This window comes from Labrus mixtus, chromosome 22, assembly GCF_963584025.1.
Source record: "Labrus mixtus chromosome 22, fLabMix1.1, whole genome shotgun sequence".
Classification (NCBI taxonomy): domain Eukaryota; kingdom Metazoa; phylum Chordata; class Actinopteri; order Labriformes; family Labridae; genus Labrus; species Labrus mixtus.
This window is the reverse complement of record NC_083633.1, coordinates 9,718,665-9,743,319: the sequence shown is the minus strand read 5'-3', so window position 1 is coordinate 9,743,319 and position 24,655 is coordinate 9,718,665. Positions and strand designations below refer to the sequence as shown.

At 39.6% G+C, this 24,655-nt stretch overlaps 1 protein-coding gene across 3 annotated transcripts in view; it reads left to right on the top strand.

The window, feature by feature from the left end:
* Positions 1 to 14,271, top strand: part of grm8a (glutamate receptor, metabotropic 8a) — a 219,729-nt gene extending 205,458 nt beyond the window's left edge. For 2 of the 3 annotated variants that reach the window (XM_061029471.1, XM_061029472.1), the window contains 3 exons: positions 11,398 to 11,538; positions 11,714 to 11,819; positions 13,461 to 14,271. In XM_061029471.1, coding sequence (XP_060885454.1) covers positions 11,398 to 11,538; positions 11,714 to 11,819; positions 13,461 to 13,510 — 297 coding nt within the window. In that variant the 3' untranslated portion in view covers positions 13,511 to 14,271. Of the gene's footprint in view, positions 1 to 11,397; positions 11,539 to 11,713; positions 11,824 to 13,460 lie in introns of all 3 variants that reach the window. The other variant, XM_061029473.1, reaches the window with a different exon arrangement.
* Positions 14,272 to 24,655: the final 10,384 nt, after the last annotated feature.

The following is a 24,655-nucleotide window of genomic DNA, read 5'->3' as shown; positions in this document are numbered from 1 at the left end:
AATAGACCCCAGATACTTTGAAACATTTATTGTTTGTCTTTAAGTGTATGTGTAATGTTTTCCAATGGTACAAACAGAGACATTTCCTTAAACCAGTGTCTGATACTTGGTTTCCCAGTATATTTCAATGTTAATGCTGCTGTTTTTTTCAGCTTATAAAAGCCAAAGGTCTACAAAGTCCCCCTCTCTGCTCCTCTTGGTAAATGCCCAGAAAATAAATCTAGGTTCTTCCGCTATTTGGATTGAAAAAAGCTCCTACAATACCCGTCCGACTTCTTCCTAAAATTCCTGAACTCTTGTAGACTTAAAGAGCCCATATTCTGCCCTTTTTGGGGTTCGTATATTTAATCTATGTTCCTACTTTTGTACGTTCACAATAGCTAAAGTCCGAAAAAAGTGTCTGTTTTCATGTACTGCTCCTCCTTGCTCCCTCTACGCTCTGAGTCTGTCAGCTGCACTCTGTTGAGCCCACACTGTTAGACCCCACGTGGGCCAAGTCTGCTCTGATTGGTCTGCCGATCCGCTCTGTCGTTATTGGTCAGTTGCTCAGCACGCGTCTCGGAAATTTCAACATAAGCTGCAGGGCTTGCCACAACGAGCCAATGGGCTTAGATCAGTGATCTCACACTGACAATGAAGTCGGACTGACAAATTTTTATCGAGGGGGGCTAGAACCGAGCGTTACGTGCAGCTAATGCTACAGCTAACAGGAGGACGTAGGAGAAGCCGCGTTTCCGCAGACTTTGAATTTGGAACACTTTGGACACTTTGAAAACACACTAAAGAGCATATAAAACCAGAAAAAGCATAATATGGGACCTTTAAGCAACCTTTAAACAAGAAACCGATTTCAACTAATGTTAACTTGTGTTTCACAGAAGGCCGATGGCGGCCTTTTCAAATTGCAGGTCTTATCAGCATCATATGTTTTATTCATAAGTTAAGTAGCAATAATTCCCATGGAAATGTGCATCATTATAGAAACTATCAAGGCAACAATATGGTGATGGCTGTCTGAATTTGTTCACAGGATATTCAAACTGATAGAAGCTCTTGAGAAAAAGCTTTGAAATAGTACTCAGTCTCCAAATAATCTTCTGTAATATCCAGCACATTTCTGTCAAAATTGCACAACGTCAGCTGCAGGAACATTTCTATTTAATATTCAGGATGAGAGGAGAGCAAACTCTTTATCCCATGCTGAAAATGTGACACATTTGACTTCCTACAACTTGGTCAGCAGTCTGCTGACTGATGGCGCTCCATGTGTGTCCTTGCTGCGTATTTTAATTGGCTGGAGCTGTGCACAGTCAGAGAGAGATATAGCCACTCCTTACACCATATGCATTACTATGAAAGCCTTATGCACCACATCAACTCCAACTTTGTCGAGATCTGCAAGTGAACACGAACTACACTAACAAGCTATAGGAGAGCAAGCACACATGTAACAAGAAATACCCTCTTAGCTCTTTTATGACACACTCAGACCTCAGAGCAATATGGATCAGATGCAGCAAAAAAATGTCCCCAAGTGCTGTTTTATAGGAAGTAATGAGGCACTTGTGGACAACGGTGACCATGCATGGGCCCAATTAAGCAGCATGGACACAGAGATAAAATATGACAGCGTTAGAATCCTTGGTCAGAGCATGTTTTGTAGTTTTTCATCAGCACCATGTTTGAAAAATTGTCTGTGATGGGTGTGTGTAGAAAAGCTCCTTTAAGATTTAACAAGCCCTGCTTAAAAAGCAGAGACTTGAAGTAACAAAGTTCCATTCATAACAACTTAAAAATACAAACTATTCTCACCTTTGTCATTTTTTGAGCCAAAAAATGTGTTTTTAAGTCATACTCTTTTCAACTGCTTCAGTTGGTGGTTGAAATCGAACACTTAAAGTAATTGGTACGTCACTCGTCAAGTTGTTTCTCCCCTCTGTGGCCATGAACGGATGCTTTTGCGGCTATTTTGAGATTCTTTCACAAGCACCTTTTGTGCAGTTGTGCATGCATTCTTTTAAAGTAGGAGCATGAAGTGTAAGACACTTTTCTCTCAGCCGCTGATTGAATACCTTGCAGAACTGAATGAAAAAGCACAAGGTTATTGGAGGTGATACATTCCTTTTACACCCTTAGGGATTGAAGATAAAAGAAAACTTACTAATGAATTAGTGATAATACTTATTTTACACTTCTGTCTTGCTACTTTTGATTTTCTAGTCTTGTCATTTGATGCATTTTTTTTTCTTTTGGAACAAAAAAAGGTGCTTTATTCCTGTATTTTTAGAAAAGTAATTGCCAAGGGATAATTCATTTTTTTAAATCGGTATGTCCAAATGCATGACTTTAATTCTCAGGAGTCTATTATTGTCTCTGTGGTCGATGCCTTTAGAGAAGAAAAGTACCTCACTCTCAGAATACTTTGTCGTCCTGATATGTGTTATTATGGTTCAGTTGTGCTCCCATTCTTTAAATAAATAAATGAAGATAGGCCTCCCGTCGCTCTGGTGATTAAACTGGTGAGTGGTCCCATGGTGTCAGTGGACAGAAACACGAGGTGACAATTAGAAACATACCAACACACACACACACACACACACACTCACGCCAAGAGGTTTTGACATTGACTAGAAGTGTGAAGTCACTGGGAGGCCCTCGGGCAGATCATCCCACTTGTAAAATGGATTCAGTTTGACTTGGCAACTATCAAGGACACTGAAGTGCATGTTAAATAGAACTTTAAAACAAACATTCAAGAGCTAAGATAGGAATCCAAAAGTATAAATTCAGAAGAAGACAGAATGACGAGTAGAGCAATGCCAACCATTCATTGAGATAGTGTGAGCAAAGATGAGGGTCAAAGGTCAAGGTTTCTTTATTGGTACCTAGAAAGGTAAATGAGTTCCAATAGCTACATACAAAATGATGAAAAGGGAAGGAGTAATATGGAAAGATGTTCCTGGAATGAATGATGCCATACACAATGGTCTGTGCACCTTTATCTGTCACATATTTATCATTATACCAAACTATATCTCTGTGACGTTAAACTAAGCAGCCTGTTGTTTATTTGAATGTGACCTGGAATACAAAAGGGAAGTTGATATCTGATGAAAAATCTCTGACTCTGGAACTGCGCAACAACTTGGGGCCAGCATACAGCGCTGAAATCTCCACCCTAAAGCCTGTACGCACTGAACCCTGAAGGACAAATGAACTACAACAGTGATTACACCAAATCGTTGTCACCCACTGATTAGCTGATTTGTTTTTCTGTCACATTCATGCTTGTATTGTTTTTTTTTTTCAAACTTGATCAAATATGTCTTCAATAAACAATTATTTGTTTAAATTTTGGGGGGAGATGCTCTCCAAGTCACCAAGTGTACAAGGCATTTTGGTTTAGTCCCACAGGAAAGTCTGCAGAAATTCAAAGACTAATGGAAAGTGTGTTATTCCGCTTTGCAAAGTCTGCATCAGAGCTCGCACGCTGTTGATGATCTGACAGTGGGACAGCCCGAAACAAACACCGGGCATACGCCTCAAAATCCAAGAGCACATAAACATTGGGATTGGGATTAGGCTGACATAAAGGGATGATCTATCACCTACTAACAATCCCTCCTTTGAGAAGTGTCTCCCCTGTTACCAGTGTTTCTCTGTAGTATAAAGTAAGATGAGTACCTGTCTAGAAGATATGTAAAAAAATGATCTAAAACATTACAAGGATTCCCAACTAGGACAATTTATCAACAATAAAATGCTTCAACAGTTAGTAATGCTGTAACTTCCTAAAGATGCCACACACTACACAGCCATGGCAGCAAAAAAAAAAAAAACAGTCAACTTCTTGGCATCACTAAACAAAAACCTGGTTGCTGAGCTGAACACACAGTCATACTTGTGTGTTAATCTGAACATGCATGAGTTTCCTTGTAAGTGTCCTGTGGGGAAATCTTCCATTTTTATCAGTGACAGCTTCAGGACTTTGTTCCTTAGTTCATTCGATGGCCTTCAGTATCGCTCTGTCATCACTGCTTCTTCCTCTTCATCCCTCATTCTCTCTGTTCCTCCTTCTCCTTTTCCTCAACTTCCTCTTCCTATTAACTCATAGTCAGCCTCCCTTGTTCCACCTTTTTTTTCCTGTCTTACATCTCTCCCCTACTTACCCATCATGCCTTTCATATTCAGTCCATACTTTCTCTCCCCTCCCTCCCCCCCTCCCCCTCTCTCTGCTGTTGGCTGTGTTGCTGGCCAGAGCTCTTTGATTTCACCACTCTTTTTTTCTCACTCTGTGGTACATATGAAAGGAGTTGCAATAATCAGAGAAGCTGTGTAATGACTTGGAATGTTTAGTTTCTTGGTTCATCAAGCATAAAAAGCTTAGATTTCTGTGTTTACATGTGAGTGTGTTTCCTTTTTAACCCATGCCTGATCTGATTCATGTGCCTCTGTTTCTTATACAACTTTGCAGACTGCTTTACGTTTATTACTTTGACCGCACTCATTTCCTACAACCTGGTTTTAAATGCAGTGATTAAACCACATTGTTACACCCCTTACGCTTTTTTGGCAGCGACTTTGAATCCCCCAGCTGTTTTATTTTTTGAGCCTTTATTATGTGCAGAGAATATAAAGCCGGTTTATACAACATATGTTTCAGGGTTTATCTTAATTTGTACTTGTTATATGTCTCCCTTCTGTGTAAGTGGAAATTGCATCGTATGAAGGAGATGGGCATAATTTAGCTAATGTTCTTCTAATGTAGTGTTCATAAGATGTCAGTCAATCATAGCTATGCCAAATTAACCCATGGCAGCCAACTCTCTGTTGGCTGTCATGCCTTAGCAGTCTGCTGTGAAGAGAAAACTGCTCTCTCTATACTCGACTTACTGACTGGTTGTCCGACTATCAAACTGCTTGTCTCGTAGGAGCAGCCTCGTCTCTGGGGAATGACATTCTTATGCACTAGTTTAGCAACGAACATTATGGGAAATGTTCACTACCTGAACAGACGTTGCTTTTTTTCAAGACAGAAATGCAGGCCTGTCAGTGTTTCTTCATCCTCAATGCAACTAAAAAAAACAGTGTCAGGATACAAGTTTCATGCATACAAATGCTTTTCAAGTCTATGGGAAACCGAAGCCCCAGTCCAACCTCGGAACATGTGACCCCAACGACCCACAGACGACCGAGAATGTTAACGACTCAGCTAACAACTATCATGTGAATCATCATCTAGCGCCGTCCACCAGTTAGTTTAGAGCTGAAGAAGCCTTTCGAAAGAGAAGTGAAATGTCTAGTAACAAAATGAATCACCAGTACTCACCCTTAAAGCAACAATATGTTACGTTTCCACCTTAAAAATTGAAGTTTCAAAGTTGATCTGAAAGTCGATAGCTTTCAACAGGGATAATTGTGACTATCCAATTCCCTCACAGCACATTGGTCGCCTTCTTTTAGCGCTGTGTGACTTTGGCAGCTGGAAAAACAGTATATAGAAAATACCATTTTGGCCAAGATATACCAGACATACTCGATGTCTGAACTTGATAATAACATATACTCCATCAACCAAAACAGCAGCCTCTGTCTGAAGGGTGCTAGCTATATGCTATAAGCGCTTTTGCTCACATTTGAAGTATGCTCCTTTGTGACGTGTGGCCTAACCTGTGGCCTGGTGACTCTCTCTCTGCTCTCCCTCCTCCCTCTGCCTGCTGCACACCTGATTGCAGTTAGCACTCCGATAGAAGAAGGTGATTTAGAGGGGCAGGTTGTGCATAAAGCTATATGTCACACACACACATACACACAAATGCTCTGGGCAGAAAGGTAAAGAGCTTTTTGCTCCCATGTGTTATTTTCTCCTCTTCTTTTCCCCCCCAAGCATGTTTGGATTGCTGTTTTTCTTTATTTTAGTTAGTGCTGGAGATACCCAGTAGTCCTATTTTTCTCTTGTAGTCTTTTTTGTTCTTTTTAGGTAGTTTTTGGGGGGCGGAATGCCGGGAGCGACGGCCCGTTGCGAGGTTGGCTTGCTGCCTTCCCATCTTCTGTTCATCTTGGCTGCGGTCTCCAGTCACTGTAGTTTAATTTGTTTTATTATTTAGCTTAAATGACTTTGCAGGGGAAATGTTTTTATTGAATAAAGCTCCAGTTTAAACCTCAACAGCTATGTGGCGTCCTTATGTATTATCGGACTCCATGTTTTGAGACTTAAGTTAAACATTTTGGTTAAGGAGGCTGTAACAGTGTTTTAAAGCTTATTGTGTCTAAAGGGGACATCATGTCTTCACCATCGTTTTTTAAATGTGTTATGAATGAAATATATGATCAACATTCCTTCTATCACTATAAAACATGATCAACTGAAAAAAATAATAAATGAAGTTTAATCCCATTTGCACAGGTACAGGACAATACAGGTCTGCTGGAATTTGATTGGAATTCCTAGATTCAGCTTTTACAGAATTTGAAAAGGCAGCAGAGTGACAGAATTAAAATAAAATTGTAATCACTGAAAAAAAAACAGAATTGTACACTTTTTAATAAATACACTATTTTGTACAAGTATATAAAAAATATACAGCAATCTGTTAAAAAATGATTGATTGTAATTTACATAATAAGGTCTGTGTTAAACAAAAGGGCACCTAAGCTGTATATTGAGCACTAATTGAAAAATAACAAGGTGTCTCAAAGAGGAAAATCCTTAGATGAGCAGTTTTTCCATGAACTCATAATAAAATAAAGGAACCCTTGAGAGGACGATAATACTGCAGCAGAGAACCTCTCCGACACTGACCAAGAATTGAGCTCAAGCATCACTTTTTTTTTTTTTTTTTACTTTAGAACTTAAAGAGTATTTGTGTTCCTGTCCTTCCAATATTTATTCCCAGGTGTTAAAAGCTTCTGTCACTCTGACTGACTGTTCCTCTGCCTAAATCTCTTTCCATCACGGACCAGAGCATCCCTGTCTGTAAATGTTTTAAATCTTAAGGGAACACATTTTGTGCAGCTGCCTGCAGCTAATCGTCTACTTTCAGAGTGTGACTTTTGGGATAATAGAACTCTCCCAATACACACTTTTTTTTCTTAGCCATTATCAGCCTCTGACAGGAAGGTGGAGGACAGCTTGAGTCTTCAGTGTGTCTTTGTGTAAATAACAGCTGGAAGCCACGACTTTGGACTAAAGGCTAAATGTAATGGGAGCAGCTATCAGGAAGCTGTCTGCTGATTCCATAAAAGCAAGTTCAAAGCTTAAGGAAATATCTGATGATTCTGCTTTTTTTCTGCAGGTCATTCTATTTACACTCCCTCCTTTTGACTTCCTTTCAATATTTCTTCCACGATCTCAGTTTCACACAGATCACTCTCCAACAGAAAACACTGTCTATCTGCTCCTCTTTGTTATAGCCACATTGATTCCTGTATCAGTACTATTTGAGTGCAAATTGTTGGCATGGAATATGAGAAAGGAACAACACAAATACACACATTCCCTTATGCTCATGCATATCTCAGGCCTGGCCCTTGTTTCTCCTGCAAACGTGAGGTTCCTCTCTGTTATATCTTTGTTTAGAGTGAAGGTGTGTGTGATTGTGTGTGATCTTGGGGTCCATGTGGAAGACAACAGATGGGAGAGAAGTGTAAACTCTAGCAGAGCCTGTAGGGGAGCTGCAGGCAAAGCCACTCTGTTATTCTGTCATAGCAATTTCACTCAGAAAAAAACAAAAGAATCTTGAATATGTGTTGTTTTCTTGTGCACTTCTTGTAAGTGTGTGTCCAGTTTATTGTCTCTGGACTCCCCTTCCTTTTGACTACCGTTGATGCTATCAGATTCCACCTTGAGTGTGTTTTCATTTTAGTTAATGAGTGTGACAGTGAGCGTTTTGAAAATGAATTACATTTTTTGCTCTTCCGAAGATTGTTTGGTGTAAGGAAATCATTTTTGATGGACGATGGTGCGCGGAGCCGTAACGGACCACAATGCACACATATCTAGTGGAAGTTCTGGATGTTTTTTTATGTATTGATTATTTTTTTGTCCAAAAATGGAATCTCCTTTGACATGTAGTTAAGAGTTCTCTTTTTGGTCTGTTTGAGTGAAAAGACTGAAAGCTTTTTCACTTCAATTGGAGCACAAAAACTATTTGGTTTAAACATTCAATCAGGGCTGCTCTAGCCCGATATTTCCCATTGAGAAGCTTGAGATACACGCTTTTGTGTTCAAGATCTTTGCAGCGCCCAAATTTGTGCTCAAAACAGACTTTTTGGCAATTTTGCAACATTTTCAGCCTACAGTGGATTCTGAAATAAACAGGAAAAATGTAAGCCAAGAACACCATGGCTAATCTTTTCCCCCTAACTTCACCCAATGAGTGTGTTTGTTTCATTTAATCTCCTTAACCGGATGTTTCCCTGGTTGTAGATTTCCAATCGATATCACATGTCTGTATTCATGTTGTATGTGTTTGTCTTCATGTTATATGTGTTTGTCTTCATGTTGTATGTGTTTGTCTTCATGTTGTATGTGTCTGTATTCATGTTGTATGTGTTTGTCTTCATGTTATATGTGTTTGTCTTCATGTTGTATGTGTCTGTATTCATGTTGTATGTGTTTGTCTTCATGTTGTATGTGTCTGTATTCATGTTGTATGTGTTTGTCTTCATGTTATATGTGTTTGTCTTCATGTTGTATGTGTCTGTATTCATGTTATATGTGTTTGTCTTCATGTTGTATGTGTCTGTATTCATGTTGTATGTGTTTGTCTTCATGTTATATGTGTTTGTCTTCATGTTGTATGTGTCTGTATTCATGTTGTATGTGTTTGTCTTCATGTTGTATGTGTCTGTATTCATGTTGTATGTGTTTGTCTTCATGTTATATGTGTTTGTCTTCATGTTGTATGTGTTTGTCTTCATGTTGTATGTGTCTGTATTCATGTTGTATGTGTTTGTCTTCATGTTGTATGTGTCTGTATTCATGTTGTATGTGTTTGTATTCATGTTGTATGTGTTTGTATTCATGTTGTATGTGTTTGTCTTCATGTTGTATGTGTTTGTATTCATGTTGTATGTGTTTGTATTCATGTTGTATGTGTTTGTATTCATGTTGTATGTGTTTGTCTTCATGTTGTATGTGTTTGTCTTCATGTTGTATGTGTTTGTCTTCATGTTGTATGTGTTTGTCTTCATGTTGTATGTGTTTGTCTTCATGTTGTATGTGTTTGTCTTCATGTTGTATGTGTTTGTCTTCATGTTGTATGTGTTTGTCTTCATGTTGTATGTGTTTGTCTTCATGTTGTATGTGTTTGTATTCATGTGTTTTGATCATGTCCCCTTTGCGTAGCCCTTTATTCACAGGGATACATTACTACTTCTTAGTCATCAGTTCTGTAAAGCCGTTTTCACATATGCACTCCGGATAATATCTAGATATTTACAGGAGGACTTCTCCGGAGATTCTCCCGAAGTAGCCGTTCACATATGCTCCTCACAGCGGGGCACTTTCCCTGCCAGAGGGGAGGGGGCTCGGGGATTTTCCGACGTAAGACGTGACGTAAAAAAACAACGCAGAAATAGCGGCCGAAGCAACAGTCCTTTATATCAATGCTATGTGTAGTCCAGTGGAATGACAACATCCACAAAAGAGAGGAGAACAACATACTGACGAACAGAAAACATAATGCAGATGTTTAATTACGTGCACGGAGATCGTAGTGGTCACATGCAGACACTTTAGCCGGTCACTATATAAACGTCATTCTCTTCCTATTGGCTCAAATTGAAATCTCCGGAGTATATTCGGCCGCGTTCAGACATCAGCTCCTCCGGATTATCTGCGGAAAAAATACTAGGGGTCTGGCCGAATAAACTCCGGGTAATATCGGAGTAAAAAAATTGGCTGTTGCGTTCACACATACAGCTCCTCTTGGAAATCTCCGGAGTTTTTCAGGAGATTTCCATATGTGTGAAAAGGGTTTATGTCACAAATGTATGACTTGACTGTGTTCAGAAGCTATTCTTGTTTATTAATGAAAATGAGGTCAGCAGTATTGAATCAAACATTACATTGGGGGGAAAAAACTGTAGCACTACTGGAGTGTGTATTTGAGAAGCTGGCTGTCCATGGCGTATATCCACTCCTGTGTTCAAAGTGAAGTTTCACTCTCTGTTTCCACTCTTTATTCTTGTCAGGCTGTAGTTACCAGTGCTGCCTGTACCAGTGGGTCTTTGCACTTTTTTGACACTTTAGTATGCCACTTTTTTCATTCTGCTCTCTCTCACTGCATCAGTGTGTCCCAACGTGCCCCCTCCCCTAACATCAGTCCTTATTTCCTTTTCTCTCCATGCCTCCTTTTACTTTCCCTGCCTGGCTTTTTACTATTATTTCTCATATTCCATTTCACCATCTCCTGCCTCCTTCCTCTGACTGTCTCTCTCTATGTACTATAGACAGTGCTCGCCTGATAAGCCCCATGTCTTGAGAGCTTGTCAGCCGTGTCAGGTCTGTCCTCCTCCAAACAACTCTCTGAAACTCACTAAGGACCTGAGGACTAGTGCGAAGTCCAGTTCAGTGTATATCTCCCTGACTGTCTTCTTCTTTAGTTATAACTGCCCTCAAACTTACTAGGTAGAATTGATATGGTTTCATAAAACTGTCTGGATCAGTACCTAACAAATTTGACTGCCTGCCTAAAGTATGTCTCATCATGTCCATTTTTGAATCCGCTGACATTGTCCTTAAGCTAGTGCCTGCCAGCTTGTCCACTATACAGGACAATATCTGTCTGCATTTCTCTGTTTGACATCCAACTGCAGTCTATCAACTCACTTTGAAATGAATAAAATCCAGAGAGGCACTGATTCATGGAGAAAAACTTTACTTCATCCAAATCTCAAGCCCTAAAAAGCAAAGTTTTCTTTCCCTATAGGGTCCCACGTGGGCCAAACTTCATCCAACCTCTCCAGAAAAGATCTTCTTTAAGTTGATTTAGTTTAAATTCTGTCATTATCAACCCACCTGATACCTTCAACCAACACCCATCTGGTGCTTCAGCCTGCCAAAAAATAACTGAGCACCATTTCACAGTGTTAGACGGAGAAAAGCTCTGCAGCACGCGGGCAATTAAGCAACTTCAACGGTGCCATCATTTCATATACCGCTTGATCTACCTGCCTATGTGTCACTGTAGCTGTCATAACACAATTTTTTGACTAATGTTGCTCTTGTTAGAGCACCCTTTACTCATCACCCCCCCCCCTTCTTCCCATCTGTCCTCCTCCTCTTCCCCTCATCAGACATATTCTGTAGTTTGAGGATGAAACACACTCTCTCTGACAAGCCGAGAAGTGATAAATGACTCTCTACCTTCTTTAAATGTTTTCTCCTTCTAGATGTATATCCAAACTACCACCCTGACCATCTCTCTCAGCCTGTCTGCCTCCGTGTCTCTGGGGATGCTCTACATGCCCAAGGTCTACATCATCCTCTTCCACCCGGAACAGAACGTACCCAAACGAAAACGCAGCTTTAAGGTGAGCAGACAAAAAAAAAAAGTTCAATATTTAAAATTTCTGTCACGTATTCTACAACTTGACTGGTTTGTTTTTGGTGTTTGTTTTTGTTTCACTCTTGTTAAATAGGATTTATCCTGCTGAAATGTCCTTCCTTTCCACTCAAAGCTTTCTGTCTGAATGCATGATGATACAGGCGATCGTGACAGCTGCCACCATGTCAGGGAAACTGGCCCAGAAGGGAGGAGACCGGCCCAACGGAGAGGTTAAGACCGAGCTGTGTGAGAGCATGGAGACCAACAGTGAGTAAGAGAACACAAAGATTTTATAATTATACATATAAACTATATAACAAATAATAATCAAGAATGAAATGTCCCAAAAAGCAAAAGCCCAAATAAAATACGCTGACACTATGAAATCATAAGACTGAATTATCGTCAGTTTGAGCGTCATACTAATTTATTGTTGTACATAAAAACATATAATACACACACACCTCTGCACACATGCACGTGAAGTGTAGAACTCTCACAAAGGGTTGTATAGTCGTTCGGTTTAAAAGCTTATCTCCCTCTCCCAGCACACTGGTAATAAAATAATGTTTTTTTGTTTGAATGCATGTTGTATGAGCAAAGTATCATACTAAACAAGCTCTCATTTCCCTGCCTTTACATTTGTGCTTACATTCACACTTTGCATGAAGCTTTTGTGTCGCTTGAATTAAGCAAAAAAAGATTACTTTCAATTTGAAAATGAATTTCACGCCTGGCTTTTTTTCTGCTTGGCTAATCAGCCACAGTACTGACTCTTTTTTTTTTTTTTTTTTTTTCATAAAAGCATGGTGCATTTTCTCCGAGCTCTGACAGTGAAGCGATGTTCACTCACTTGAAAGCTCTGTTTTGTGTTGAGCTGGTTCTTCTATGTCAGCAATCTGCTGTGTGTGCTTGTGCATGTGTGCAGGCGGGCTTTTTGCACAAGTCTCAATCAATCAATAAATGTGAGTTTTTGTGTGTGTTCCTCTGTGCTCTTGCACAAACGATGCGTTTCTGCATGCTTGTTTTTATCTGTATTAATATAAACACGTGTCTCAGCCTGGCTGTGCATGTGTTTCTGTGCATTCTGTGAATACTATATGGAGGCGTATGAAAGGTTTTAGACATGTGAAGGCAAACCTTGTTCCTGTGTCAGCACTTTCTCAGCATCAGTAAAGGAAGCGGGTCACAGTTCATTCATTTCACCAACAGTTGAACAGCTTAGTCATCTCCTAACTTGCATCTCTTTATAACTTTGCAAATTATTAAGTTCCATATTGCCCAAGGAACTAAATGTGTTAATACATCAGGGACAGGGGAAAGGCAATTCACAGTAAGAGTCTTTACTTTATTTATACCTGACATTTCACTTCAAAGTGCTTTTCAGTAAATATCAATAAAAACCGGCAGGCATTTTCCACACCCCGGGAAAAAGGAAAAAAAATTGGTGCATACACTAACACTCATTTCTTTAATAGATTTTTTTATTTTTTATGAAAGACTCTTTTTTCCGTTATTCCAGCAGTGTGTGAAAGACAGCAAAAACAAAAAAGGTTGTGTGAAAGCATCAGTGAATAACAATGGAGCAGTTAGAGGCCTGTGGTTGGTGCAAAAACATTGACATTTACCATGGAACGCTTGAGGGGACACAGGACATAATGGGTTTGACAAAAAGCCCCAACAACTCAGGTGTACTTTGTTTCTGTGACACTGTTACGTGACCATCTGTGGCAAAATCTGCTCTCAACTGTCCTTTCCTTTTTCCTTTCCTTTCCCCCTCCACCAATCTGTCTCTTCTTTCATTCTCTTTACACTCGTATTTATTTTTATTGTTCCTGCCTTTCTTGAAATATGTTTTTTATCATCTTCTTTCCATCCTCAACCATCCCACACCCTGAAATCACGCAGCTTCATCAACTAAGACGACATATGTCAGCTACAGCAATCATGCCATTTGAAGGGACCATGGGAAGGAAGAAGAAGAAAAAGAGAGGGATTGGACGGAAGAGAGGTCGGGTCTTGGGGCTGTGCGGGAGCTGTCGTTCTTTTGCCCCTCGGCTGGAGAAAACTGGCGGACGGACAGAGCGCCTTACGGAATCCAAGCATGAGACATTTTGTATTGTTCCGCATCAAAACCACAGAGAGGCGGGACCACATAAACAGCCAGTCAGTGTGCCTGCTTTCCCGCTGCTCACAGCTCATTGGTCCTACCACGAACTTACCTGTTTAAAAAAAAAAAAAAAGAGACAACATGAAAAAAGTGACATTCCATGGGACACTGTGGTGGACAGAGTAACTATCTAAAACCTTAAAAAAAAAAAAAATAAAATCCTGAAAAAGACAAAAAAGCTCTCAGAAACCATGTAGACATTATATCATAAAGGGCAAAGGTGGGGCCAGGAAAGAGATTTTAACAGAGTACATTTTAAAAAGATATTTAAAAAGAGAAATGTAAGAGAAAATCTATGAGACTCAAACATGTTTGTTGTTCTTCTCTAACTGTAAGTATTTTTGTGGTTGTGACGATTTTTTCATTCTTGTCTCACCGTTGTCTGATGGATCGCCCTTGCTTAATGAGATGAGTGTGTTTCCTCCTGCTGTCTTGGCTAACCGGGTCGTAGCCTTGGGTCGTGAACCTGTAAAATGCCATGGTTGAAGCATGCCAGTTTTTATACAAAAAGGAGATTTATTTATAATAAAGGAATGTTTTGCAAATGTGTAGATTGGTGGTCGTTTGTACCTTTTTAGTGGAGATGGCTTTGCAGTTTATTTTCTTTAATGATGTATAGCTAAATGAATGAACACTGGTTATAACACTGCATCATCCATTCAAACATCAATGTATATTATTTCACATACTAATCTACTCTATAACATAATATTACACCAGCTTGATTTGCACTAAGACGTCTCTAAAACTATTGGATGGATTGTTGTGAAAATGTGCAGACGTTCAGGTCCCCCTACTTCAGTGTTTGACCTAAATGCAAAACTAATGACATTTCCATCAGCCTCAGCTGTACTTAGTCTTCAGTGCTTTAGAGAATATAAGTATACTGACTTTATTAACTAACGCTGTAATCGGAGTCCTTGCCAAACTTTTTTTTTTTTTACAATTTATGTCAAAGCATACCAAGGCTACACATCTTGCCTCCTTTTAAATAACCTTATTCAGACTGCGTCTTCAGGGTCGATATTTACACCCCTGTGACATTTTGCATTTTCGTTGAAGAGGATGAAGTGATCCCAACATCGGAGGTAATATAAGTGACGGGGTCGGAGGAGCCAGCGGGTTAGAACAGCGCTGTGTGTGTGTGAATGTCTTAAGTGTTTGTGTATGTGGAGCAACTGCTGTCTCTACACATTGTGCTTCCCCAACGCCATAAAGCAATGTGAATTCACAGTCACAGACACCATTATTACACTGTTGCGGAATCGATATGAATGTACAATGAGGTAATGACAGCGGAGCTTTGTTACAGCGCTGTTGTCGAGTCACACTCTAAAAAAGGGCTAGTAATTGGAACTGTCGTTTTCACAATGGTTCAAAATCTGGACAGAACTCAGGACAAAGCAAAACACAGAAAATCAAGTGCTTTGGAATGTAATATTTGATTTCACTCACTTTTCTGCACATGAATACATTTCACACATTTACTGCTTCAACAGTAACATAGGAGTGTTCCTTTCTCTGGTCTTACATTTTTTGATTCTGTCACAAATCCCAAAAGTGACCAAATCCTTCTTTTACATGAAACAGAATGAGGTTATTCATGTTTCTATTCCAGGAGATTTCTATTAAATGCTCTTAAGGACTTTCCTCCATCTCCTGAAACATCTCCCAGCAGTGTTGAGGTCTCCGAACAGACAAATCGTTGATGGGGAAAGTCCTGGAGAGAGATTGAGAGAGAGGGAAATGAGAGATATACTAGAGCAAAGTGGACAGAATCTCCTCCCTGTACACCTGCAGCAGATGTCTAACCTTCAAAAATACATGAGAGCTAAGAAAGGAACAGTCAACTGCATCAGTGAATCCATTCTTGATGGTGAGGAACAATCAATAACGCTGGAGGCAAAGTGAACGGCCATGTACACCTTTAATGTCAGCACTGAGCACCTTACACATAGATGCCAGATGAAAAGGTGTAAAATTCTATCAATATGTTCTTGTAAATGTCTTCTTGTAGGTTTTATAGTATGTTTGATGTGTCGTCTTGATCCCATGAAATCCTCTCTTATCCTGACTTTTCAACATAAAAGAAAAAATATAAACCAAGAAGCAAAAATGTTTTCCCGTCTACATAAATTACCAGCCACCATTTCTGCAGCTTGCATTGTGTATTTTGCCCACAGCCGATCCCAAATGTCCAAAGCACAACACTAAACTCCTACCTTTTTATTTACTGGAAGCTGCTCAGGAAATGTTTCAAAGTGTTTGAAATGACCCCAAACCCCATGGAAATGATATATAAGCCAGAGGCTAACGCTCACAGACAGCTGACATGGTGCCATTTCAAAAGTAGTGGTAATTAATGTGTGAGTCATGACGACTGAGCACTAACTGTATGCCAATTGCCCTGTGATAATCTCACAGGGCAATTAACACGCTAACAGCTGACAATGCTTACAAGCTGAAAAGTTCTTTATGTCTTTGAATACTGTTGCCAGGTTAAAAGCAGATGAAACGATTTACAGCACACTAGACTAGAAAGGGCCTTTGTAACATTTTCCACAGAAAAGATTCACAGTAAGCGATATGTTCGACAATTAAAAGACCTCACAGCATTTTTTTTTTTATGTGAAACAATACTTACCGTTAAGTCTGTAATATAAGTCACACCAGTTAATAAGACGCAGTCTGTTTATGGGGGGTTTCCCAGAAAGAAAAAAAGCTTTAAACTATCTACCTGCGTGATGGTTTTTATTGTGTTTAGCGAGGTCCACAACTTGCAATTTGTGTACAGCTGTGTCGCTCTTTTAGAACCATCTGTTTCTGCTTTATGGAGTTTGCACTCCTCCAAGCTACAGTGCGGTAATTGGTCTCTCAGCCTACAGTGAAAGTTATGACGTAGGCTACTGACAGCCAGGTACGCCGCCCGACACCGCTGGACACTCATTAACTTGAATATAGGAGTCTTTAAATCAAAGGGCACTCCAACAGTTTTATTCACTGAATATTATGCCACCTTTGCTTTTAACGCATGAGGGAGGGAGAAAATATATTTAGTAGCGCGGCAGGCGTGGTCTGTGCCACATCGTGTCCCAGCACAGCTTGCAATCAGCTTTAAATAGGTCAAGGTTTCTTTATTCGTCTCCCTAGGTAGAAATTTGTCTAGGATGCTGGGAAATTGCTTCATGGACAATACATCGATACACACACACACACATTCACTCCTACAGTCACAGGCGCATGCACACTGTGCACATGTACACATGCCACTCCAGACAGTTTCATACATACAGTACATGTCTACAGTTATCGGTACATTGGGGGCCTCCTGGTTTTCCGTTCCTCCACTATTTTTTGCTCATTAATGAGTTTAACTGAAAAAGGGACTAGTGAGTTTTTGAAGCGGTTGTGTTTGCACAGAGGAACCCTGTACCTTCTCCCTGAGTTCAACAAAACATATTCAGAGTGCAATACATGGGACGTGTCCGATAAAATGCCCTTGGCCTGTGTGATTGTGGCCTGCTCAAAAAGATCCTGGGGGGTAAGAGGGGCACACGTTCCCATGATCTTGCCTGCTGTCTTAACCAGGCTGAGGATCTGAGCTTTAGATTTTACTATACACAATGAATGAACCTTGCATGCAGTGTGTGATGGTGGCGGTTGCAATCATGGTGATGACGGCGCGCGTGTCATTATTTTTATACTGTTATAAACGTCGCACCGATGGACGCAGCCAACTTTCTAGATGAAAAAAAATGTGTTAAAAGTGCGTCTTATACAACAGATTTTATGGTTTACTTACACAATGCAGAGAGAGAGGTAGAGGTAGCACTCTTGGCTGAAATGGTGTCAAAATGAAAGTTCCTCACAGTAGCTTTAAGCATGTTAGCATGCTAACATTCTCTAATTAGCACTAATGGAAAAGTTAAAGTGAGGCTTTTGTGTGTTAGTTAAAGTCAAGGAAAAAAGTTATTTTTAGTAGTTTAGAGGGAAAAAAAAACCTGATTACTAATAATAGTCATCCTCTGGGGAGCCTGAATATCACATATCTATTTATTCCATTCAATATCTATAAAGACATACACCACAACGTCAACCTTGTGCTGGCAATAGAGGAAACATCGGGGCTACATGTGTGTCAAATAATCCATCATCTTGAGTCCAGCAGTACTTGTAAACATTTACAAAACAAGTCGTTTTTGGAATGTTTTAATCTTCACCAAAGTTCTGGTCCATCTGTCGCCAGCATGACTTCAATAAATGATAAGCGTTTGTGATATTTATCTAGAATGTCTTATCAGTTCGGTCACTTAGCTGAACTTAATTTGTAGATTTAAATATAAATAAATGCATTAATAGATCATTGTGCAGCTGTTGTTTTTAGTACCAAAATGCCACAAGCTCCTTCCTTCACATCACTAATCAATGGTCTCTGTGGGAATTAAATCTTGAGATGATTAATTGAAACAAGCGGTGGATTTGCTGTCGAACAAATACGATGAAACGGATAACTGTCGAGGGATCCTGGGCTGCATCCTTTTGACATATGATTGTCATCACGCATGTAAATCTGTCTGAGAGTCAATGTATGTTTCCTGAAGGAAAGCAGATGGTTGATGTTCTGCCCTCATTGTCACTCAGTCAGAGAGTGATACAGCTGCATCGTGTGCTGGACGGACTTGGTGTGATTAATTAGCAGAGAATCAGACTGACAGAAATGACAGAGCGCAGGTGTGGAAGACTGATAATAAGCCAACCATAACCCACCCCACCTTGATCCTTTATCGTACTTATCTAGTTTTGTTTGGATGCATTTTCCTTCCATAAAAAAAAAAACACATTATTGTAGGAAGGTGAACTATATTCTTTTCCCGGAGTCTTGTGTATAAAATCTCTTCTGATCAAGTTTTATTTTAAGAACCAACCGAAGCAGAAATCCATAATGAAGTTACTTAAAAAAAAACAAAAAAAACACCCACTTTGACATGCAAATAATCTCATATCTATGCAAATTTAAGTCTGGAAAAAGGGAAAATACTGCTTATTATTTTAGGTCAAGGTGCATCAGGTGTGTGTACATCCCCCGAGCGCACACTCACTGCTTCACAGCTGAGTGTGCGCTCAGAGCAGAACACAGAGCAGATTGCTTGTAGGAAACTAACTGGATGATTAATGTCATGCTGTTATTCACAAGACTATCCATGCAAATAATACTGGGGAAAAAAAACAAAACTACTAAATGAATCATTTCATATTTGAGATTCAAAACTTCCAGATAAGCATTGACACCTCAGACCTGACTGAACAATGTCACACACTGGTTTGGTTCATAAAAGTTAAGAATGAAAAATGAACACTTAACACAAAGTTACAGACAGATATGACCATCAAAACAATGAAAATATAGCAGAAAGTCTTTGCCTAGTAGACTGACATGAATTCTTTTATCGTGATAACATTTTTTTAGTCATATTTCCCAGCCCTTCTTGGCATGCAAATACATTATGAAAAACGTCAATGTTCATAATAATCTTGATATGACACTCGGTCTAACGCTCTTTCATAACTAATCCTACTTTAGGTTGAGCAATATTAAAAGGTCTTTGGAACACAAAGGAAACAAACAGTTTCCTTGCTGTGATTCAGCTTGGAGGAGAGCGCTTTTACCAATGTGACCTGATTAGGCGTTATTCCTATGAGACCTTGTTAGGGGGAAAAAAAGCTTTAAGAACTTTTTTTTAAGAGAAAGCAATGCCTAACTGTGAAGGTGATTTACGCCATGAGGCTCAAATGCATAGAAAAGCAAATGCGTCTTCCTGAATCGTCTTATTTGCTTTTGTATTGTAGGGCATTTTATTTTGTTTTGCAAGATAATTTGTGTTACAAACTGCACTCTACAGGAAGAGGCAGCAATCCTCTTTTCCGTCAGTCGGCTAATTCAGTTATCAATCTCTGACTCCCGCTAGTGACACAGAAAACAGTGGGCAGCTGAAGGAAACTGCTATCTTTGCAAAATCACACCTCTTCACACATGAAAGCAGGGTGTTTAAGTGCGTGGGTAGTTTGTGTCACACGGAAGAAAAAAAAAAAACAGATGGTTTTCCACTGTGTGGATGGAGATGTAAGACACACATATTGTCACTGTGGTCTCCAGACGGCATGTCAGAGGGTCATTTACATCGATGATCTCGTCTGATAACTTCTAGGCATTACACTGAGACTTCATCCAGTGTGGAAATAGTCAAGAATTGTGAGGAAATTATGATATTTCTTCTGGCAGTATCAGCGAGCAAACGTCTCCTCTGAGGCTGATTGACATTAGCATTTTATGACAAGCGTAAAACTAAATTAATGAGGACATCTTGTCGGATTTCCTAAGCAGTTCTGGTGTCTAATCAATAAAGTTAAAAGATTGAAACGCTTCTAAAGAAAAAAGTTGATGCCAGAAAACTAAATGATGTTTGCTAAGTTCACCTAAACTGATGAGAATGACACCGAAATGTCTCTTCTCTTGTTGCTCAAAGCTTGTCTTCTGAGGAAAACTTCTCTCCCCATCAGAAATCAAGAATGAAATCTTCTTTTTTGGTCGTTTTTGTAGAGAATGTCTATTTTTATCCTCCTCTCAGTTACTGTTGCTAAATCTGTCAAGCCCCCCTGTTCCCTCAGGCTCCATGAAGATTTACCATGAGGAAAGTGGACTCATTTTCAAAAACAATAAGGACTGCACTTGAGCCTACCGCCTACATGTTAGCAGAGAAACACACTGTTCGATTCACTCTATTCTTTGGCTCTTGCTTTCATGTTTTCTACCAGTGTATCATGATCCACAAAGTGGAGAATCCAAAGCTTGACAGGATTACTGTTCCTTGTTTCTTTCGGGTAATGATAAGTGATAGTTTTCTTTTATCTGTGAAGTCATCTCAGCCCCTATTTCCCCCTTTTATCTTCTTTCTTTCTTTCTTTTAAAGATATTTTTTGGGGCCATTTTTGCCTTTATTGGATAGGACAGGTGACGAGAGGGAGGAAATGTTTTAAATTATTTAAGGCAGTGACCATCCATTAAAGGTATAATATGTGACATTTAAAAAATGTATATAGCAGATATCAAGTATATCCAATACTAAATATGGGTGAGTTATGACTTTCTTAAAGAACACAGAAGTCAAACACCCTCATGGGCTTGTTGTTTTCGGCTCTGTGTACATATGTGATGGGACGACGCTTCTTTCAGCTTCTTTATGTTTCCCTCAGAGACTCAAACATGTTTCAATCTTGTTAACCCCTCCCTGTGTCAACCGTTAGCCCTGTCACCACATAGTGAGCGATGCCCCCCCCCCCCCCCCCCCCCCCCCACTTAGGGACACTGTTAGTAGAGTTAAGGACGGAGACTGTCACAAGAGTACAATTCAAGGAGAACTCTTTACAAACAGAATAAAATATATTTTTTTGTACAAAATACCTCAAAGACATAAGATCTGAATCAACGTTGAGCTGCATATCTGAATACAGATCAGTCCTGCACTCTGTCTGAACACTAAGGGAGGATGGGACAGCTTTGTTTGGGTTTGAGAGACTAGTGCTCCAGTGCAACATTTAAACTGAACGTTGCACATTATACCTTTAAAAAATGTATATAAGGTTTTAGTTTCCTTAGACTAATACAACGACAAAGGAGAACAAACTCCTGGTTCTCGAGATGACCTGTAGTTAAGTTTACACAGAGTTTAAATTACTTTTCTCCTCTCTCCTTAGACACTTATTTGCTCCTTGCACATTTACCGCATACCTTCCGTCCATATCTTAAACCCAGAGCAGATAACTCTGTAATCTGGAGTTTATGGGAAAATTGTTTTTATATTGAATTTATTCATTTATTCAAATAAAGTTTGACTCTTTTTGGCTAAAGGGAAGCACTTCCCAATTTGATTTGCTTTTAAATCCTTCTCTATCATAAAACCAATAGTATTGACGGGCACTGGAGGATCTGAAAAAAGATATTTCAAGAGGATGACAATGCTTTTTTTTTTTTTCAGTATAAATTTAGCACAAGATTGAATGTGTGTTTTAGAGAGCGCCATCATTTGACTCATTCCATATTAAACCAAACAGTTACATCTAAAAGCTTCCAGTTTCTGCTGGGCCAAATGATTTGATTTGATGGAACTTTTTTACAAACACACACAGCTACTTATCCACATACACACAGAATGATTTGCTAGAAGTGGATTTCAGTGTTTCCCTGAAATGTTTAAACTTCAGAAAAATGAACAAATACATAAAAACAGAATTTGTTTCAGAGAGTACATCATGGAATCGTGTTTTTCCAATTTTATCGTAGCATCAGTGTTTCCCCACACACAGACTATACCTGGGCTGACCGCCCGAGTGTATTTATGGCTCCCCAAGTATATTTCTGACCTGTTTTAATGTATTTTTTATTTATTCATAAAATTGTAGCGGGCACCAGAGAGCGTTGGAGAATTCTGTGACTGAGACCTTGACGTGCAACATAAAAAAAATCCCTCTCGACTCCTTCAGAGAGATAAAACAGCAAAACGGTGCCTAGCTCCTATCAAAACTTTTTAATAATGTTAATGTACAGCTGCTCGCTGCTGATGCTGTGCTGGACTCCTGTAAACAACAGAACATCGAGTGGAACTTTTCAAAACATAAGGCGTATTCCTGGTGTTTGTGTCTGTGCAGGGTTAGGTGTGTGGATAAGTTGAGCTGGTTAAAGTTGTTTTTTGCAAAAAGTAAATTAATTTAGAGGAAAAACACTAACTTGATATGATATTAATATATATATATATATATATATACATTTTAAAGATTTATTTCTGGGCTTTTAATGGAGAGATAGAACAGAGGATAGAGTCTCTATAGAGAGGATAGAGACCCAAAATTTGTATATATTTAAAAAAGACACAAACTCCACTGCTCAGATATCTTGTCATTCTGTGGGAAACACTGACATTGACAACGATTGCCTTTACAGATATCAAAACACTGCCTATTATATTTTTAGCACCCATTATTTTGCATCTCCCAATTGTTGCAGGTTGTCTTTGGGATGCGTGAATGCATCAGTAGCCCTCTGGCAGTGAGTGTGTGTCTGGCTGTGTACACAGTTGTTTCTGTCAGTCCTCTATGCATGTGTGTGTTTGTTTGTATGTGTGCGTGTGTGAATGCAACCTGGGGAGAAGACTGGGCACCTGGGAGAAACGCCAGCGTAAGAAATGTCTCACCTGTCAATCAAACTCCTTACACTGTCATGCTGAGGAGGAGGAGGAGCGGGAGGAGGAGGAGAGGGGTAAAGAAATCTGAAATGCTTCCATCCTCTTAATGAGGAAGGCCTCGGTTGGGGATTTGAGAGTGCTTAAGGAGCGGAAGAGTGATTCGAGAGGAAAAACAAAGAGAGGAAAAAAACTGTGAAAAACAGCCTGTTTCCCCGCGTTTAACGTTTCTCAGGCAGCGTGTGAAATCTCCCAGCCGAGACTTTATTGTAATTAGCTCTGTCAGATGGCCTGTGCCAGGGGAAGCTATTACCTTAAATAGACTCACCAGTGATACGGATCCTGCGTCTTACAGATGTTTGCGCGCCTGTTGAAGACACAGCTGGCTGCTGACGGTGTGGGCACTTCTCCCAGTTTTGTGAGTGCGGTTACTGATGCAGAATTAAAAAAGATAAATTATGAGTTCAGTGCAACCCATGTGAGGAACAAATAGCACACACCTTTATACTATGTACTACATGCACAAGACAAATTACACACAAACCTTTCAAAATACCCCAAAATTATAACATTATGATGACATTCATACAGAGTAAGAATCATTAAGGAGTTCAGATAGACTAGAAAGAATAGAACAACCCGTACTGCAAGTCAGATAAGGAAACGAACAGATTCGGTCAATTTCAAAATAAAACACAATATACGGACTCATGAACGCATTTTTCATCACTTATCAACATTGCGTCGAAACAGGCACCGAACGAACAAATAAGGCAACCTCAGAAAGACAAAGCAACATGTTGTTTGCGTGTTTTTCTCTTTATTCCCGCGTGTTCTCGTAGTTCTCCTGTGATCTGTGTACAGCTGCACATGGCTGCTCTCCGCTGCGCTCATGTTCCAGACACTGATCCATAGGGGCAGGGTGCGCTCCGCCTGACGGGGCAAAACCGTGCTGCTAACGGACCGTGGTGCGCACAGAGTATGCGAAGATTGGGGGTTACCCCTGATGGATTCATTTTAGCCTCAGGTGTATAATAAACCATTCGGGCATACTTGAGTTAGCATACATTCAAACTGAAAAATGTATTATTTTTAGGATCTGCTCAGGTGGATTTGCTGTTAACGTATATTATGACTGTCACAACAGGCGTGTTTGTGCCTCTTTTCCCTGCAGAAACATGTGTTATCTGAAGTAAGAACAAGTGTAAGGGAAATGTAAGAGGAAACCTGACTCACAGCATGCAAGACACATCGGAGAGTCTTTCAGAGCTGATGACTTTCCCACTCACAAACTGAGTCAAGCCAGTTAGGCTTTCCTTCCTTCTAACTTTCCTTCATTTGAACGTTTCTGACGATATCAACTTTATGTTTTCCTGTTATAAGTTTACCAAGTGTATTTGGACAGTGTAAGCATTGCTGCTTCAGTTGACACACCTATTTTCTTTTAGCTTGCATTGTTTGTTCAAACTGTTACGGTCCACATCCAAGCTGTTGAATTGGTTAGGAATTATAATAGAATATTGGCTAAACTGTAAAAAAAAAAAAAAAGAAAAAAGAGATCCATAATAAGTGCTTCCATGCAAAAGTACAACTCTTTCCAGCAAAAGACAGGCTCTGAGCTTTTGTGCAACAGTTTGTATTAGTTCATAGGTCACATTTCAGCTTCATAGTTGTATTTACTTTGTACTTGTTTCTAATAG